At 38.9% G+C, this 20,172-nt stretch overlaps 1 protein-coding gene across 1 annotated transcript; it reads left to right on the top strand.

Annotated features, from left to right (window-relative positions):
• The first annotated feature begins 890 nt into the window (after positions 1–890).
• Positions 891–14,699, top strand: LOC124645381 (paramyosin-like). Its single transcript, XM_047185183.1, has 22 exons — positions 891–926; positions 1,132–1,314; positions 1,769–1,999; positions 2,240–2,252; positions 2,336–2,460; positions 3,494–3,680; positions 4,459–4,574; positions 4,685–4,770; positions 5,277–5,421; positions 5,955–6,020; positions 6,557–6,637; positions 7,895–8,023; positions 8,450–8,482; positions 8,564–8,614; positions 8,754–8,834; positions 9,734–10,015; positions 10,323–10,433; positions 11,257–11,409; positions 11,734–11,885; positions 13,142–13,303; positions 13,546–13,633; positions 13,955–14,699. The coding sequence occupies exons 1-22, from the start codon at positions 891–893 to the stop codon at positions 14,138–14,140; spliced, it is 2,697 nt and encodes an 898-aa protein (XP_047041139.1). The 3' UTR covers positions 14,141–14,699.
• The last annotated feature ends 5,473 nt before the right edge of the window (positions 14,700–20,172 follow it).

Raw genomic sequence — 20,172 nt, 5'->3', positions numbered from 1 at the left:
ACTCCATATTTATATTTGTTTATTTATCCGTAAGTAATTGAAAAAAATTGTGGTGGATTCCGACCTGATTATATCTCTATAGGTAACCTTCTCATTAAACTAGATTTAAATATATTTCAACTTTCATTGTCTTTCAATCTTGTATTCCTAAGGAATTCAGTTATTCAGAGGTATTATCCAAAATTCTGAGGTATATTATATCAAAACTTTCTGTGTCCTGAATTTCTATTAAAGGACTATGGGCAAAAATGTATGAAGCCTGGGCTCACCCACCAACAGAGATGAGACCACTTTGAATATACTTGTAAAGCACTAAATATAAAGATTTAAACTCATTTTTGCGAAGAATCCATGGGGTTATTTTGTTATAAATATTTTTCTCCGACCATAAATAAACTAATATTCTGCAAAAAGTCGTGCTGTTATGGCAGTGTAGGTTTTGTTATTGAACACCTTTAACTAGTTTTAATTCCAGGTTTAATGTATACATAAAAAATAAAACAGCTGCTAAAATTATCAGCGTTAAAATTATTTTTGTTAACATTTCAATCAATATCAATAATAATGTCGTCTAAATATCCTGCGGTGGATTAAATTGTGAGTGCCTGCCTAACCCTAGATACCATATTATTGAAATGATATGAGCACAACTTCCTACTGAGCGTCTACCTGTTAGACACGAGCAGTAATGCTGAGCGATGGCATCTCGACCCATTTCGTTTCTGTTAACCAGAATGTATACCTACGTAATATGTAAACCTATTTAGGTGCATATCTTTTTTTTGCCATGGAATTGAAGGTAGTGCCCATAGTAACAATTTTAGTACAAACAAAAACCTTCACAACGGCATATGCTATAACTCTGTTGGACAATGAGCCCAGTTTGACTCATGGTCCTTTCTTTCACACGGCCGGTCTGCCCCATGGTAAGTTATTAATTGTGTCATGGGTGCTAACACAACTGATAAACTACATAACGCTGCACATTTATAAATACATGTTATAACACCCATACCACGGTCAACATGCTCATTACACAAATGTTGACCGAACTGCGAATAGAAACCCTCAGGTTCGGCAGTCCTTCATGGTATCGCCATCGAGGTGGTCACTTGTTCCTGGTCGTTCCAGGCTACGAAATTGTACGCAAAGCAGCGTGCGACGCGCCTGGAGCAGTCTCCGAGGACCGGTGTCGACCACACGTGCAGTTCCCCTGATCTGCCGGGTACCAGGAGTAAGGGTAAAGGCAGGCAACACCCTGAGGACTACGGCAAACCCGTCTTCGAAGGCCAGTCGGCTTCGGAATCACAGCTGGTAAGCTCTTGTACAAGATATTGCGTATCTAGGTAAGGCTGCCCGCTCACATCCGATAACATCGGTGATCTACTTTTTGTAAGAGAAAAAAAAACACATTTAATAGGTACTGAATGTTGGTTAGAAAATTTTACTAGGAAAGTCCTATGAAAAATAAAACGATTCTGAGGAAGTCTGACTTGGGCGGGCAGCCTAAGTCATTTTCGTTCTCTATCAATTAGTATTTGATATTATTCGTAGGGTATCCGATAGGATGTTGAGTTTCTATACAACCCGTGCCGATAAAGAATGGGATTAGAAATCGCGACAGCTGTATTTACCTCTCGCTCATACACTATAGCACATGAGCGAGAGTTGAATACAGCTGTCGCGATTTCTAATCCCATTCTTTATCGGCACGGGTTGTACAAAGTTTCCTTATCAACAATATTAGCATACTCTAATTTTATTCCAGCTGGTACGAGACAATGCTTCAAACCCAACATCTCCTCGGCTAGACCACATCCCGGGCAAGGGCGATAACTGCTCCAGTCCGGTGTCTGACAGCATGGACCACAACAGCCCCATCCAGGAGATGTGCACCAGCAGAAAGTGCACCAGGGTTTACCCTCAGAGAGACCCCGGGAGTACTCAAGCTTACAAACAAGACAGGTCTAGGAGCTGCGGTAAACAGGCTACGGTTAAGGTATGTCTGTGAAAGTAGATAAACGACTAGGTATCTGTTTCTCTAGTCATGGTAGCTTTAGGGATCTATGAGACAGGACCGGTCATTGTGTCCAGCGGTAGACCGATATAAGGCTGATGATTATGACTATCTTCTTTCTTTAGTATGGAATAGGTAGATTTGACAACGAATTTTCTGAATTATTAGTTGGTTTAAATGCAATCGATTCTTCTGAGTCTGACATTTTTTTTTCTTTTACAGAAACATGGAATATGTAAGTACCTACCACCACAGTTGTCAGTCATCTGCAGAGAGATTTCCTACCAGAATTTATTTGAATGTAGCTGTTAATCTTAGGTTCACCAGTGTCCTATGAGTCTGAAGAGGCTCTATCACGTCAGATCAGGGACATCCATCATGATGCTAGGAAGAGCTCCCGGATAATCAGGGATTCCAGGAACAGGCTCCTCGAAATTCAAAAGGTGAGTCTTCTTGTGTCATCTAAACTAATGTAATAAAAGAGAAAATTTTTGCTTATTGGTTTGTTTGCACCATAAAGGCTCCGAAACCACTGAATCGGTTTGAAAAATTCTTTCATTGTTGGAAAGCTACATTCTTCTAGGCTAGGCTATATTTTATTCCGGCACTGATAGTAGTTTTCACGGGACGGCTAGTAGTTTATAATTGTATAAAGTAGTTTGTATTTTGTGACTCGGAAGTTTTGTATGAAGATGTATCTTTGAGAATCACACTTATTATTTTTAGAATTTAATTCTATTAACAAAAACGAATTTTTAAGTAATAGACCATACTATATTATATAAATAATATACATAAAATGAAAGGAAAGCAGAGTCCATTGATATTTCTATAAAAGCACTTGCCGTAAAAATTCCTCTCATATAGGTACTTTAGTGATCAACCTTCATACATGGAACAAATTGTTTGTTTTATTGTACATTAATTACTACATACATGGAACATATTGTCAGCACCACAGACAATACGCCTAAAATTCTATAGCATTAACATCACAGTCACGTAGGACACGCCACAACATTCATTTACTCCAATTGTCACGTTTAAAACTGATTTTTTAATCCGCATTGAAACATGTACGTTGCTCTCAATATTTCAAAACAGTCACTGATTTTTTAGTTCGTTGCATTTTGCAGCCAACATTGTTTTTAAGGTTCCTTCTCCATAGGAAAAAATTGCACCTTATTTTCGAAACTTCGCCAGCGACGCGCGTTTATAAAACGTGGTGTGCATAGGCCCTTAAACAGTGGCATTTTGCACAGATGATGTATTAAAGTTGTCGCTTCGTAATTTAATGTAAAATATTGTGTTGGGTTTGACAAACGTGAATTTTTCGGCTATTTTTCGTTTCATAGATATTGGAGAACCCTTCGAGCGTGAGTCGGACTCGCACTTGGATTAAAAAAAAATATATATAATGAATTTATTTTTATAGTAGCATACCCTCCCATTAATGATCGAAGTTTTTGACCCCAGAAAACCACAATAACAGAGGCTGATGTAAAGGAGCTAGGTGAACGCAACGACTTGCTGCTTCGGGAGATGGAGAGGTTCGACCGCATGACCAGGACTATTCAGAAGCTGGTGGGAGGCGACCCTCTGATGCGGAAGAGAGAGGAGCCACCGAGGTGCTTGGATTATTATGTACCAAAGAATGCTTATGGTGAGCAGTATTTTTTGCTTATGGAACAATATTTTTGTATTCTGAATACTCACCTTTTGTTACTCCTAATAATAGATTAATGAGAGTCTCGTAGTCTTTTTTGCTATATGTGATTAGATACAACGAAAACTGTAATAATATCTAGAAATAGGCGATAGTGCTAGTCATTACTTATTTATTTATTTATACATACTTTATGTACAAAATTGGTACATTGGCGGACTTAATGCCGCAAAGCATTCTCTACCAGTCAACCATTATCTGCCTGGAATCAAATCAACACAGTCATACTTGAGAGGTTGGTTCTTTACCCATCATACGAGTGGGACACTACAGTAAATACAAGTCAATTAAAATTGCATCTGCGGATTCCGTTGCAAATGAACTATTGGAAGGTTTTTCCCTAACTCACGTCGTATACACCAAAAAGAGGAGTATGTAGTGCAATAGTATGCGAGCATCAACAATTTCTAATCAACGTCCCGCATTGTAGTCGGGCTGAGTTTCCACAATATTCTGCTGCGGAAATTTTGCTCTCGGATATATATAATTTGCGCGAACGTGGAATGGTTGTTATTTATTCCAGTTTTTGTAGGTTATAGTCGCTTGGGTTTATTTTGCTATATAGTGATTTAAAAGGCTAGGTATCGAAAATAGACTGTTGAAATAATAAGCGGCGGTTTCACGGCTGATTAAATTTTGGTTATCGCTATAGTTAGACTGTAACGCACGCTAAAAGTAAAAAAAAACATTCTTATCGTCCTTGTTCTTGTTTCAGAGCCAGTCCTATACCACGAGATGAAGATGAATCACCCGACAGTGCTCCTCGCGGGTCCCCGATGCGGTGCGGCCCCAGGTCCGGCTGCCACCGGGCCCCAAAGCCGCAGCAAATCCGTACGTCCACACAACTGTGCCAGACGCGCACGATAGCTTAATAAATACAGAAAAAATGTAAAAAATTGCAAAATATACAAGATTGTAACGAATATCGTGTTTCTTTTAAGGAGATTGACCTGACTCGCAAGCTAAGTGAGAGCTACGACATGCAAGAGAAATTGGCCGCTGATAACGCCGACTTAGAAGTCAAGAGGTAGACTAATTGAAATATAATACAAGGGATATAGGAATAACGGAAGGAAGATATAGAATAATTCATATGTAGTTCTGCTTTTATTAGATTTTTCTTTCACAAAGAATAAGCTATTGATTAGCTTGTGTTATCGGTGATAACATAGCTGATTGACTTCATATTTGTAAATAGCTAACACAGCCAACGAACATGCTCATCACACACATCTTGACAGAACCAGGAATCGAGCCCGGTACCCTCCCCAGTATAGTAGCCATTATGCGAACGAGACAACTACAAACTTATAACCATAAAGTATTTAATCCAAAATTACTGACCGTTAAATGTCATCTGTCAAACAATTCAAAAATAGAAACGCTAATCGAGACGTCAGATGTCATTTCAAAAATCCACGGGGTGCCCAACATAGTACCGCAAATCATTAAAAATACAAAAAAACATGCAATTTTTATCTTCATCATATTGAAATAGACAGAACCATGGACAAATAAGGTATGTACTTTCAGGTATATATTGTACAAGGAGCTTATGACGAAAGACCAGAATCTGGAGACTTGCAGAGCTCAGATCAAGAGACTGCAAGGGGAACTGAAGTTAATGAGTAGAGAGAACACTTTGCTACATGAAAAGCTGGATAAGAATAATCCGGAGGTGATGGTTGTTATCATAATGAATGTACCACAGATATTTCGGATCCTATGCCGTTCCAGCAATTTTCATGGCTCTTCGGTTCTTTACTATGAATGATTGGTATTTAGAATGTAGTCTTGTACATGATTTCCCGCGTTTTACCCGCGCCCTGGGGGCCCGTACTGGTCGAAAATATAGCTTACTAGTTTTCGCTCGCGGCTTCGCCCGCGTAGTGTGTTGATAAAAAGTAGCCTATACGTTAATCCAGGATAGGTATCACCTATCTAGATATATACCAAATTTTAACGAACTCGGTCCAGCCGTTTTCGCGAGAAAGAAAAACAAACATACATTCATACATTCTCACAAACTTTCACAATTATAACAGTAGTAGGAAGTAGGATATTACTCGGGAAGAGTGTAGCTTTCCAACCGTGAAATATTTTTTCTTATCGGTCCAGAAGTTTCGGAGCCTTTTAGGTACAAACAAGCAAACAGACACAGAATGTTCCTTTATTGTATTAGTGTAGATTTGATGTGGTTTGTTTGCTCAGGGCGATGCGGCTCCGGTGAAACAAGATTCCAGATGTCAACAGGAGAATACAGATTTATGTGAACAAGTAAGTAGAGCCAGTTCGTGTATTAATTTTAATAAATAAAAAGTACTTTTCCGTCCGTCTGTCTATCAGCAGGCTGTATCTCATGAACCGCGATGGTTAGAGAGTTGAAACTTTCACTGTGTCTGCTTTAACAACAAATATTGAACACTAGAATAAAATAAATATTTTGTGGGGGCATACATACAACAAACGTGATGTTTTTTTCTAATTTTTGCCCCAACCTCCTCTTTTTTGGGAAGTCGTTTAAAAAAATAATGAAAGAAAGAAAATACATTTTATTGCACAACAATAGACGCATACACACACATAAAATTAGGCATATTATTCAGAAATAATAATTATAGAAGCGGAAAATATGCGTATAATTATAATTTTAAAAATATATTTTTGTTCTTTTATATATGTTTTATGTTTATATATATTTTCCTATATAGTATTTTATTTTTAGTTTTGTATAAAGATAAGTAGTTTAAGTTTGTATATATAGTGTGTAACTGTGTACATTGTATAAAATAAATGAAAGAAACTTATTTCAGAGTGGCAAGTCTGTCGATTCAACTCAAGCGGAGGAGCTTTTTAGTAAATTAGAGGATTATAAGAATTCTACCGAAGGGATAGTACGTATTTTCATTAGTATGTAGTTTTAAGTTAAACTTATGTATTTCTAGCTTCCACCAGCGGCTTCGCCCGCGTCAAGTTCGGTTATATCGCGTTTCCAAGAGAACTCTTCAAAAGTCCGGGATAAAAACTATCCTATGTTCTTTCTCAACGTCAACTCTATCTCTGTACCAAATTTTATTAAAATCAGTTCAGGTGTTTACGTGAAAGCGTAACAGACAGAGCTATATAATAATCGGATCCTAAGGCGTATCAGGGCGAAAACAGTAACGTTCCTAAAAATAAATATTAAGTATAATAATCGTAATAGATTCGTCGTAAAAGAGACAATAGTACTTATTACATGTAATTTCGGACTAATTAGCCACAGGACCTCATTAGCGGGTGATCCAAGAATTCTGTTAATAATGACCATGTTTGGCACATTGCTAATAACTATGTTATTTAGTAACAAGTCCTCATTAACTGTGATTATGTGTGATTGGCTACTAATGATGTAGTTCACAATAATATTTTACCATCCATTTAATTATTGTTTATTTGCCTCAGCTCCAAAAAAAATTGAAATAACATAATATAACAATATATTAAAATATAATAATATACATATACACCTAATATTAAAAATGAGAATATAAACAAAAAGTTTTGAAAATAAATATTGGGAAATCAGTTGAAGTAATAGCAACCTATTACTTAGATTACTTTTTGGAGAACCAATTCCAGCTGCTGACAGTTTTTAACGAAGTAAAGCTATATTGTTGCTTAAGTAATTAGTTTCGCTCAAATCAAGACCTGAGCTTGACAACAGATCAGATTGGATTAATTTTGTATTTTACATTGAAAATAAAGTAGGTACTATGGGGTAAAATGGGGTTTGTCTATCTGTGGATTTTAACATCTACAAAATATGAGAAACTTCTGGTTTGCTTTGTCTATCATTATCATCGGCCTTTTATAGTCCCACTGCTGGCTTGGGCCCAGCCTTGGGACCTTTCACACGGATAAGGATTGAGCGTTAATCACCACATATGTTCAATGCGAGTTGGTGAATTCAGACTTTATAGTCCAGGTTTCCTCGAGATGTTTTCCTTCAGCTTTTAATCAGTCATTGGTGTCCAAGATGTACTTAGAAATTAATACTAACTGAGAGAAGTTGCAGTGCAGACTTGCCTAACCTAGAATCGAACCTACTCTCTGGTACTTGAGGGGTCGGGTTCTTTACCCACGACTTATACATACTTGCTTTGTCCCAGGAAAAACTATTAGGAGGATTGGAGATAGAAGTGCGCCAAGTGAGGATGGAAATGGATCAGGTGAAGAGTGCCTCGAAGAATGGGTGCCGCGGCAGTGGCGGCAACCCTAACACTTGTTTTGAGCAAGGGGTAGCGTACTTTTATATTGTACTCTTGTAGCTTGGTATATTTATCTGTTAGAGTACCGTAAGCTATAAAATATACTCGAAGATACCATTTTTAGCGTGGTGTATGTATGATATGCCTAATAAGAAATAATGTTTCAAATTAGACTGGTAGTTCCTGAGATGAACGTGTGTGTGTGTTATATTAATTACATTTTATTCGTATTATACAATACGAACACATACATATGCATACGTATAGGTATTGTGTAATAACTGTGGGTGGACACCACTATCGTATGGGGCAAAAAGGTATTGATAGTGTGTATGTTTAAATAAATAAATAGTAAAAAGAAGAAAACAAACCGAAAAGGAAACAAAATATTCAGTTCCATAATTTTAATATAGATATTTGTTACGTATCTCACTCAATATTTGCTTATTATTTCAGGCGGGACCACCAGTGCCTCCAATGGCGAGGGCAGTTAGTATTTTGCTTTTATAAAATTCTTCTTTATTTCATACGTAATAAGGCTTCATATTGAATGTTAATTTTGTCTTCCAGTGTGGTGTATGTCCTCCTTGTCCAGCACCATGCAACCCTAACGCTCCACCGGTAAGAAATGACAATAAAGCATTAGATTTTGAACCATATTCCTATTCTATCGATTCTTGCTATGCCATTTTTGCTTATACACCATAAGCAAAAATGGCATAGCAAGAATCTTTGCAATGTATTTTCCCGTTCTCCTCAGACTCCCGCTGAGAGGGAAGTGCAGAAACTAACACTCCAGCTACGACAGACCGAAGAAAGCTTCAAAACCAAAGTTGCTGAGGTATAACGTAGACGTGCGACGTAGAAGATGAATTTTCCATGTGAAACCGTGGAGAACTAAATGAGTAGCGGAGATGTCTTAACCAAAAATCTCCTAAGAAACATTGTTAGCTTCGCCTTTGCACATGCCTACTATGGAACCTGCCGATTATTTTCTGAATGGCATCTCCGCTATCCTTCGTTCCTCCGTGCAACTGCACAAAACAGACTGTCGATCTGTAATATGAAATGTTGGATTTTAGATCAATCGCGAATTGGCGTTGTTCAGTGACCGTTGCAATCGTCGCCGCATAGCATTATACAACAAGACACCACCCGTGATGGTTGACCAAGCAACAATGTGCTGGCCGGAATTTAAAACAGGTGGCTTCCCTGACACTTTGTATTGAAACCGTCACTTAAAAGTCAAAAAATTCGACATTTCATATTACATTATTAATTTTCCGCGATACTGTCTTCACACTTTATTAACAATCCTCCCAGCGAAAATACATGGTTAAAGTTTTAAACGTATTCCGTTTTGTTTATCATAAATTGCAATCTCAGAAACTTAGCATGTTTCCTATATGATCAGTGAGTTGAGAGCAATCGAAAAGGCAAAAACTTATAGACGACCTCGATGGCGCAATGGTCGCCATGCCGGACTGCCGATCTTGAGGTCCCGGGTTCGATTCCCGGTTGGGTCGACAATTGTGTGATGAGCATGCTTGTTGGCCGTGGTCTGGGTGTTACAATATGTATTTATAAATATGTATATATGTAGCTATATGTAGTTTATCAGTTGTGTTAGCACCCATAACACAAGTTAATTAATAACTTACCATGGGGCTAACCGACCGTGTGTGAAAAGTGTCCTTACATTATTTATTTATTTATTTATAAATGTCAAATTGTGTGCAGTGCGCTATGCTCAGAGCAGACCTGATGAAAAAGAAAGAAGAGTTGGAGAAAGAAAGGTGCCAACATCGAGAGGTGCAGAACAAATTGAGAGAGCTAGAGATGAAGTTCGAAGGACTCGGTACCCATACGAACATGCTACTAGGGACCAAAGAACAGGCTTTTGAGCAGGAGATCAACTTAAGGTCTCTGAAGCAATGTTACCGCGAGGCAAGAGAGGAGATCGAGGAACTACGGACCTTGATGAAGGAGCAAAATGACCAGCTGCAGGATTACAGAGTCAAAGTAAGGTGTTCAGAATTCGACGTTAACGCCTGATAGAAATAATACTCACTTACATTGCATTGCTTTCATCCTACATCAGGCGTGTTTTGTATTTTAGTATAAAAATACGTTCATCGTTTTGTTATTAATTGAGATTTTACGTCTTCCTCATTATAGTGTGTTAAATGCCCAGTTTAAGTGGTCACTGATAAATAGTAAATTAGTTACCCGATTTCATTATTACAAACCGTAGGTAATATAGCTTTTGTAACTTTGAAATTAAGTTAGTTCAGAACAAATAATTGAAATTCGCTTGTTATTTGCTCAGTACCTGCAAGCTCAGCAACTAGTGGAAGAGCAGCGCCGTCAGATGGACATGATGGACATGGATAACACGAGGATCAGCGAACAGATCAACCTTGAAATACAGAAAGTCAAGGTACTGTGAACAGTTGTTTTGTTGAGCAAGATTATGTATCATGGTGTACAAAATTGCTTATGGAAAAAATGTTTTGACACCCAAAAGAATATTATGCAATAGTAGCTGTTTTCCCGCGGTATCATGAGTGCCTCGAGGAATCTACATCCCGCACATGGTTATTTAGTTTTATCAAAATTCATCCAGTAGTTTTTGCATGAATGAGCAACTAATGTACAAACGTACGTCCTCACAAACTTTGGCTTCGTAATATTAGTAGGATAAAGAACTACCTCACAACACACACACAAGCCCAAGTCTCACGGCTTCAAAAGTTTCTCTTATTTCACGGAAACCTTAAAATTTCCTTCCACTTCCATAAATGCGGTCCCGAATTTCTCATGGAACGATTAAAATTTAATTAACGTTGGAGTTAATTATCAAAAAGTTTGCAACTTACCGTAAAAGTTGACGGAGCGTGACTTTCGGCTTGTTCGCAACAAAATACTAACTCGTTGCTGAAGACGCGAGATTCAAAAGTGTTTCGAGTTTTACAACTTGCTCGCTTCGGGTGCACATTAATTTTAACTTGTTATACAAATTGTGGAATATGTTTGAATTGTTTAACAGAATTATTATTATGTACGGCTGGGCAATAGGACGTCCACTGCTGAACGTAGGCCTCCCCCTTTTGATCTTCAAAGATACCTGTTGGAAGCGACATGCGTCCAACTAAGGTGAAATATCTACTAGCACCCAATTATACTCACTCGCTATTACATTTACATAGCGAGTTTTTTACTACGCTTTAGAACTTCTACTCATACCCATGTATCATCATCAGCTGAAATTCCAAGAGAAGCTTCAAGAGTTGGCGCCGATCCCGGACCTACTGAAGGCCACGCAGATGAGACTGAAGGATGCGCAACAGGCGCAGGCCCTCGCTGAGCATAACGCGGAACAACTCGCCAGGGAACTCAACTGTGCCAGGGAGAAGGTAAGGCTATATAAGGGACTGGCTTCACCATACAAAGGGACCATAAAAAGTGTATAGCCTATAGCCTTCCTCGATAAATGGGCTGTCTAACACTGAAATATTTTTTCAAATCGGATCGGTAGTTCCTGAGATTAGCGCGTTCAAACAAACAAACAAACTGTTCAGCTTTATAATATTAGTGTAGATGAAACCCGCTTTCCGTTGTCACGACATAACATGAAAACGGCTTGACCGATTTGGCTGAGAGAGGAGGTAACTTAGACCCGGGAGAAGGTTTTAGGAGAATAAAAATACATGATTATATTAATTAATTGTTTCTGGCAGGTCCATGCGCTACTGCACAACAGTCTGAAGGCTTCTCCGGAGAAGGTGCAAGAAAAGAGTGCAGATGACAAACAATTGGCAATGATGCAACAGCGAGTGGCACAGCTCACGGAGACTAATATAGCGCTCAAGACTGAGATTGAAAGACTCAAGTGAGTATAGCCTACACATTTTACCAGAAACTCAAAAATTTTTAAAAAGCTTTAATCATCATCATCATCATCATCATCATCATCATCTCAGCCATAGGACGTCCACTGCTGAACATAGGCCTCCCCTTTAAGCCGGGTATCCACTTAGCTTCGCCGAGGTTTGCGAACACTGAGTGCTCCGCGAACGCGAACGTGTACAGTGTACCCACTTAGGCTGCAACATCAGTGCTCCCGTCGGAGCGCCTACGTTTGAGCACTCCGATCGCCAGTCGACACACGATAGACGGTCGGTGCAAACATGCCGCCTCCAGAATTAGTAGGAAGTGCAGCTTATATTTTGATTCATTATATTGAGTAGGAATACAAACGACCTCCTCAATTTTGCAAGCTAATATGTATAAGCGAATCTTGTACGAGCTGTAGACATTTTTCATCGGACCACTCCATGTTCGCGATCCAAACACGTCGCGACACGCTCGCGTCCACGAACAAACTACGCTCCCCTTTGAGTTCGCGCAAAAAACCGCTTCCCGAGCGCTCCGCCTTGCTCCGAGCGTGCTCCAGTCGCGCTCCGCGAATACGACGTATCCATTATGTTTGGTTTGCGGAGCGGGCGCGTTCGCGAACCACGGCGAACCTAAGTGGATACCCGGCTTTAGATCTCCACAGATACCTTTTGGAGGCGACCTGCATCCAGCGTCTTTCGGCGACCTTCACAAGGTCGTCTGTAGCTTCAGTATAAACTTCTGTTTTTCTTAAAATTATTGTGTTCTATGAAAATTGAAAGTAAAAATTCAAAAAGTTGTTTCAAGAAATCTGACGTTTATGCTGTCGATAAACCACACGTCAAAACTGTTACTATAAGCTCATGAAAGAGTCAGGCTGTCATTTGAACATCTTTGGCAGTCGTTACGGGTTGTCAGATCCAGGAAGTTTGACAACCAGTCTTACTAATTGCTATCGGATTGTCCGGGTTACTGGGTTGAGGAGGTCAGATAGGCAGTTGCTCCATGTGGCGCCCTGGAACTCAACTGCATCCAGTTAGACTGGAAGCCGACCCCAACAAAATTGGGAAAAGCCTAGGCAGATGATGATAAGGACACACTGGTAGTAACATGACATATTCAGCCAGTACTACAATTGTCTTTATTTGGCACTGCCAACATACTTCTAGTTACTCATGATATGTTCAGCCTGGTACTGCCAACATAGTTCTTTTTGCTATGATCACCTTTAACACTTATTCTTCCCTTCAGAGCAAACGTGATTCGCATGGAGGAGTCAGTGCTGGCCAACGAGAAGCGTCTGCAAGAGAAGATGCACGAGTGTGCACAGATTGGCGGCGAGCTGGACCGCGCGCGGGACGAGGCCGCGCGAGCGTTGCAGCGAGCCAATGAACGCACGGAGACCATTCGCAAGTCAGTATACGGCCTTGTTATTTTTTTTTATTTCTAAAGGAACACCTATAGCTTCTGTATTAGAAGTTAAAAGAGCAATGAACAAATAAACATGAGGGCAGAATAAAATTAATGAGGATAAAATTAGACTCAATCTTAAAAAAATGGTTGCAAAAATATCTAGGCACACATAAACACAGTTAATACAATAATCTTTTAGAGCTTTGTAACTTAAAATAAGGGTTTTAATCCTGTGTTAACAGATGTATGCAGACTACAATAGCAGAAATGGAAAGACAGCTTGCTGCTACTCGAGCTCAAGTGAAGACCGCTGAGAAAGAGCGAGAGGAGGTCAGTACTATTCAGTATGAAATGCTCCAGTAACGGTATTTTTATAACCAACTAGCCGTTTTCCCGCGGTTTCGCCCGCGTTCCTTGTGAACTGCTGCCCGCACCGAGATGAAATATAGTCTAAGTATTGCACTAAGGAATATTGCTGATCTATCTATCTCTATCAGTGAAATAATTTTTATAAATTATGTGAAATTTCAACCTCTAATCGCAAAACAACGATTAGAGGTTGTAGAAATAGGTATATACGTATAGATAGGTTATAGAAATAAGCAGCCAATCAAAGTCTAGATACTCATGGAGATGTTTTTCTCGTTTCAGTTGCAATGTCGCATGCAGTGCCAGATCAGACGCCTGAACGACAACTTTGAGCAGGCGCAGCTTCGCATTCTGGGACTTCAGACCCAAGTCCAGACCCTCAGGAGAACCGTCTCCAGCACAGGTGACGGAGAAGGAGACAACGAACTACAGGAGTGCACCTGTAAATCTTTCTTCGATAATCCTTGAGGAACAGGAAGAAATGTGAAGACTAGTAGACCACGCCTTATATAAACTCCTATACGGTCTACTGAATATTAGTTTGAACTGTCATAACTGTGATTAGCATTGCATGTTTGAGCGATGTGATTTTTGCAAAGCGAATATTTATACGGTCTGTAAGGTCCCTTTCAATGTCGGTCAACATTTCTAGAAGATTGAATACGTTTTATCCTGACTCAGTTATCTAGAGGACAGCTTTAAGTCCTGTGGTTATTTGTTAACGTATCCAGTTTACCTGAGCTCACTTCGTACTGCCGCTTGAATATTCAAACACCTCACACTTGGCGAGATTTACTCTAATCCAGGATAAAAAAAATACAAAAAATGCTTTAAAATGTAGTGTGAAATGTTGTAGATTTTGAAAGGGACCGTGTACTGTTTGAATGTTGTTATTTGATCGCATCTGAGGAACTCCTCGAGCTGATCTGAGCAGCAGCATTGCTTTGTCTAGGTGATAGTGATATTATGCCCGTTGTGTCCCAAATTGAAACGTTTCATCGAAATAAAGCAAACTAGATTAAACTTACGGATGATTTTTATTTAATCGTACAATTTGTTACGGTTAGTGTGTATCAAAACACATAGCAGTAATTTGATCGGCTAAAAACTGTAGGCGTCAAAACTTTTTGAGGGCAGGGGTTTTCAATCTCTAATCAATGTGTGTTTTGCTATCTCATGAAATATTCACCAAAAGAAATAGTAGTTCATATTAATTCTACTTATATTATAAATGTGAAAGTTTGTGAGAATGTATGGATGTATGTTTGTTATTTAATCACGCAAAAACGGCTGGACCGATTTGATTGAAATTTGGTATGTAGATAGGTGATACCCTGGATTAACACATAGGCTACTTTTTATCAACACACCACGCGGGCGAAGCCGCTGGCGGAAGCTAGTTATTAATAATTCATTCAAATGAAAATGCAATAATTTTAAAATTTACCATATTGACAACTTTCTGGGAATTAATGTAAGGGTATAAAATTGTGATTTTTTGACGATGTGGAAAAGAATCTAAAGGAAGTATGCCATCTATATCTAGCTGTTCTTGACAATACCATTATTAGAGACTTTTCTAAAGATCATCCATTACAAAAAATTATCAAGTATCAGTTCTAGAGAATAAAACACGCATACTTTTAGTAGCCATATCAGGCCTCAGGAACAAAGTAATAAAGATACACACAAATAAAACAACACATACTCGTTACACATAACACCATTTATTACAAATATCAGATTATAACATAAGGAAACCGTGATAAATATACAACTATTCATAAAATTGAAACGGTAAAGGTAACTTTAATTACAAATAGTTAATTAATAAAAAAACTGGGCAATGATCGTGACTTCAGGGTTCGAATTTTTCCGATACCTACCAGGTCAAAAGTTCATATCAGACCTACCATAGGTTCTACTCAACTAGTACTGCAATACTTGCTCGTTACGGACCTTTGGTGAAAGTGGAAGCTCAACGCCAGACTCACACTTGACCAATCGCATTGGTGATCATACCTCTCACACTTTACCATCACAGTTTCTCGCACTCGCACTTCTGATCACGAATGCGAGTCGGGAGCACATGTCTGGCGCTAGGCGACATCCTAGGTGTTTGTCGGACGTAGTTTGCAAACTCTGCAGTCACGGCCACTGCGGGAACTCAACAGACTGAGTGATATTAATAGAGGACATTCCTGACGCTAGGCGTATATTGATTATTATCATAAAGTTGTTCGAAACGGCTCGCATAAGCAGACTCCATGAAAGAAAAGACGAGTAGCGCGGAGCAGAGTTTTTGAACTACCAATACAATTTCTTTTTTCAGTGGTAATTTCCCATTGAAAGCACAAATGCTATTGGTTGTGCAAAAGACTGTATTTTCTTTGGTGGAGTCTGGGCCTTACATTATTAAGGTATGCTTTGAATGCTGCCGACTGCAAGTGCCGACCGCACATGCCGTGACTGCATGAAGTCGGCCGCAGCTGGACTGTTTGTACGCATTTAGGTACATGAAACTTTTTGGATGAAAGTGACAGCGGCACGGGCAGTCATAAAGTCGCTGCAATTGCGGTCGGCAGTTGCAGTTAGCTTTCAACACGCAACATGACAGGCTCTACTGCTAATGTCACTCAGCCGCTAAACTTCCACATTTAGTGCCGTTGTAAATTATAATTAATTACAGAATGTAGTTACTCTTACTTTAATTGCGAACTACAATGGGGGCTTTACACTTCTTATAATAAATACATACATAGAGTATACTTTTCCATGATTATTCATCATCAGACATTATTATCTATCTACATACATTGAGATGTTCATGGCTCGCCAAACACCAGACATTGGGCAATTAAAGTAGAATATAACCACTGAATAGTATAAAGAATAAGTTAAATCTATTACTTAAGTAAGTACATTAAAAGGCGGTCACAATATACAACAGAGTGTTACCAACGGGTTCAAGTTGATTCGGTATTGAAGCTTTATAGGGCTGCCTGTGCTCGGTAAATACTGAATACAATACTGCAGTTACGTATGCAAAGGTACCTAATATCAAGTTAATTTATGTAATTCAACATCTTTTCGGACCTAAATATATTAAAATAATTAACATCGGATTATATGCACTAAATACTGTCAAAATAAGTATACAAATAATACTGTCATAATACTAGTTATTATTTTAGTTCACGTCTTTTATTTTTTATACATATAAATGGTGGCTTTAAGTTTTAAGTTTTTAGTTCAAAATACACATTGTTTCTGATTGCACGATTAATGATCATAATACCGAAATATGTAATGATGCAGTTTTATGCATTTGCATATAAGCCGATATCTAACAATTACAGATTGCAGAACAAAGTTACGAGTCCCGTGGTCGTTGTATACTGTGAAGAACGGCTGAGATTAGGCCTGCTGCTTAACTTAAACAAATTAAAGAAGTCTTCACGAGTAGGTTTTAATGTTTTAATTAATTATGTATTATATCGTATGCTACTAATAGACACGACGTCAATATGTTTAAACAGTAGTCTAAAGAGAAGAACACATGTAGCGTGTGACGAAACGGGCGTAGTCGTAGACTGAGCTGCTATCGATATCATCCTTAACCATCTTAGAGCATATAACCAACCGGAGCCCTTCAACCACCAATCTATGTGCGAAAAAGTCTGGCTGACTTTACAAATAACGATCGCTCATTCATAGATTCGATCTCGAAAACAACTCACGCACACGACAAAATTTTCAAACACAGGCATTAGTACAGAGTACCTACTCATACGAGAAGGCACGGCTATAGTTTATCCAGTTGGTTAAACTCTCCAAGAACGGAAAACCAACAAGAACTTCCCAACAATTTCCCAACGGAACTTCCTAACAAGAAAGTTAGGTATCTGGTCACGACCGCTGAAACTGTAGGTACAGCACTCAGTATGCAAGGGAGACTACACTAGTGCATAATTTGTCAGCTGTTTTCGGTGCTACATTCGAGTTTGTTAAACCTATAGCTGCCGTGAGCCAAATGTTCCCGCATTTACTCAATCTGCTCAATTTTCCTCAGTACCAGAATGCTAGTACATTTCCCGATGTACGAACTAACGCTAGTAAGCATCAACACGCATAGAAACTTATTCGAGAAGTATCCAAATAACATTACGTTTATTTTTATTTTATATTATTATGATCTATGTCGTAGATTGTACAATGAAAAGCTTAAACTAGTATTAGAGCTTTGACGCACTGCTTTTTATCCAAATCGGAAAAAAATGCTCGGATAGTGAAATGGACCGATTAAAACTTTAAGGGCTGATTTTTCAATCATCAGTTAACTTCTATCTGAGGAATAAATACGGCGGTTTGACATATTTTCCATAGAAAAGCTGTCAAAACGTTAAAAATATTCCTCAGATAGAAGTTATCTGGCGATTGAAAAATCAGCCCTAAATCGGTTAGCACGTTAGCGAACTTGGAATCTATACTATGGCCGCTATTGAAGTCTCATAATGAACTCTAAACATTCAACATAATATTTTGTGAAAGAACCGGATAAAGATCCAGCTTCTAAGCGTTGGATACGTCACAAATACCTACGACTTAAGTTCTCTCTAAGTATCTCCCGAAAGCGGGTGAATCATACTTGTGTGCGTAAATATACATATCATCATTGCAGGACTAGGCGACTTGATCAATATTGAGAGCTCCTGATTTTACGCATATGAGGACAATATGCATGCATTTTTACACAAACTAGTATGGCTTACCTGCTTTCGTGAGGATGCATCGGTACATTTTAGATGATCATAATCTAAAGATGGTTATTGCGGATGTCAGTGATAGGTTCCAAGTACGCGACGCAGTGCGCTAGGGCTCTCCTGATACACATCGCTCAATCAACAGGACCAAAATTTCAAACATTATAATTCTCTTAACTTTGCCGAGGTTTGAAAATCTTATGAAACCATCACAGCATCACCAAAGCGGAGAGCAGTAGTTTTTAAAGAACCATTAGAATTTCTTTGCTCAGAGATTCCACTTATTGGGCGTAGACAAGATGTTTGAATAACGAAATTCTATTGGCTGTTTAAGAACTTCCCAGCCTTGCTCTGCTTAGGTGGGCTCTGAGCTTGAAAATTATTTGCTAGTGATACGAATATCACACCAAGGGTATTTCTACACGGTGCATGTAGCTGGAGCCAGTTAACATGCGCAAGTGACAAGTGACAAGAGCACGCGAGTGGGTATTTTGCTTTGGTACATGCGCAAGTCGCTGGACCCGCACGTTTTTAAAATGCATGCAACTTACGCATGGGCCTCAATATGCGCAAGCTACTTGCACCGTGAAGATGCCCCCTTAAGATGGAGTTTTGCGGAGTGATATGTGACTTCTGCTAATTGAGTGACATGTATCAGAGACGGTGGACAAGCGGTGTTCGCAGGACTCAGCGGGGGTAGGCTCGGGGGTGGAGGGGTCCACTTGCATTGAGTATTACATTGACAACGTACGCGGGAGACATATAGACCAGGTGTTCTAAGAGGCGGTTACATTAAGCTGTGGTAGGCGAGGCAGACGCGACGATGCCTAGCTCCGGAGCAATCTTATTTGTTGCCTGATTATTGATACAGACGCAGCTGTATAAAGGTCTTAGCACACATATGAACTCGAAAACTAGGAATCGGCCAACTGTTCCGCGTTGAGACGTTTAACTTACGATTCCCGTACTCCCATACAGAAGGGAGTTCCATACAAGTAATACTGAGCTGCTCGAGTTGATGCAATGACGATCCCTTTAAGAGTTGATATGTATGCCACGATCCCAAGCTTTCTTAATGTAGACTAAAGAATATGTTCCTCTATAAACACGACTAGACCAATTCAATTGACGACAAGCGTCGTCGCGTCCACCGGCCTGAACGGATTAACTCATACTAATTAGTTAATTAATTACTGTATTACACAAACTAAACATCACTCATTTGGTCATTTATTAGGTTTCTCTACATTAAAAAAATACTAAAAATAAAACTTATATTAAATTGACCAACTCACCGAATCATTTAAACTTAATATTGAACGATAATGCTAGGCTGCTTGTTCGGGCGGGGCGTGGAGGCAAGTGCTAGTGTAATAGTAACAAGTGACACGTAGGTCGCGCTTGGCACAAACTTCTAATTGTTAATTAATTATATTAATACTAAGTAGGTATACGACATCGAAAAATACCTTAAATTTGTCCTACGAATTAAACATACGAAGAGAAATAGGGTCCGGATAGTTAGCCCAAAATATGAAGGATCTCAATTTGTAAATAGCCAAATGTGTAAGAGTGTAAATATATACGTACTTAAGATACACTTATTATAATAACTATAGTACAACAGTGGTAATTAACAAAATGGGCTCTCAAAAAACATCGTTGCTAGAATTTCATTTGAAAACGTTGTCTTATTTTTTAAATAATTTCGTTTCATCACAGTAAATCAAGGTCAAA

This window comes from Helicoverpa zea, chromosome 31 (genome assembly GCF_022581195.2).
Source record: "Helicoverpa zea isolate HzStark_Cry1AcR chromosome 31, ilHelZeax1.1, whole genome shotgun sequence".
Classification (NCBI taxonomy): domain Eukaryota; kingdom Metazoa; phylum Arthropoda; class Insecta; order Lepidoptera; family Noctuidae; genus Helicoverpa; species Helicoverpa zea.
The sequence above is the reverse complement of the archived record's forward strand: the minus strand, read 5'-3'. Positions and strand labels throughout refer to the sequence as shown.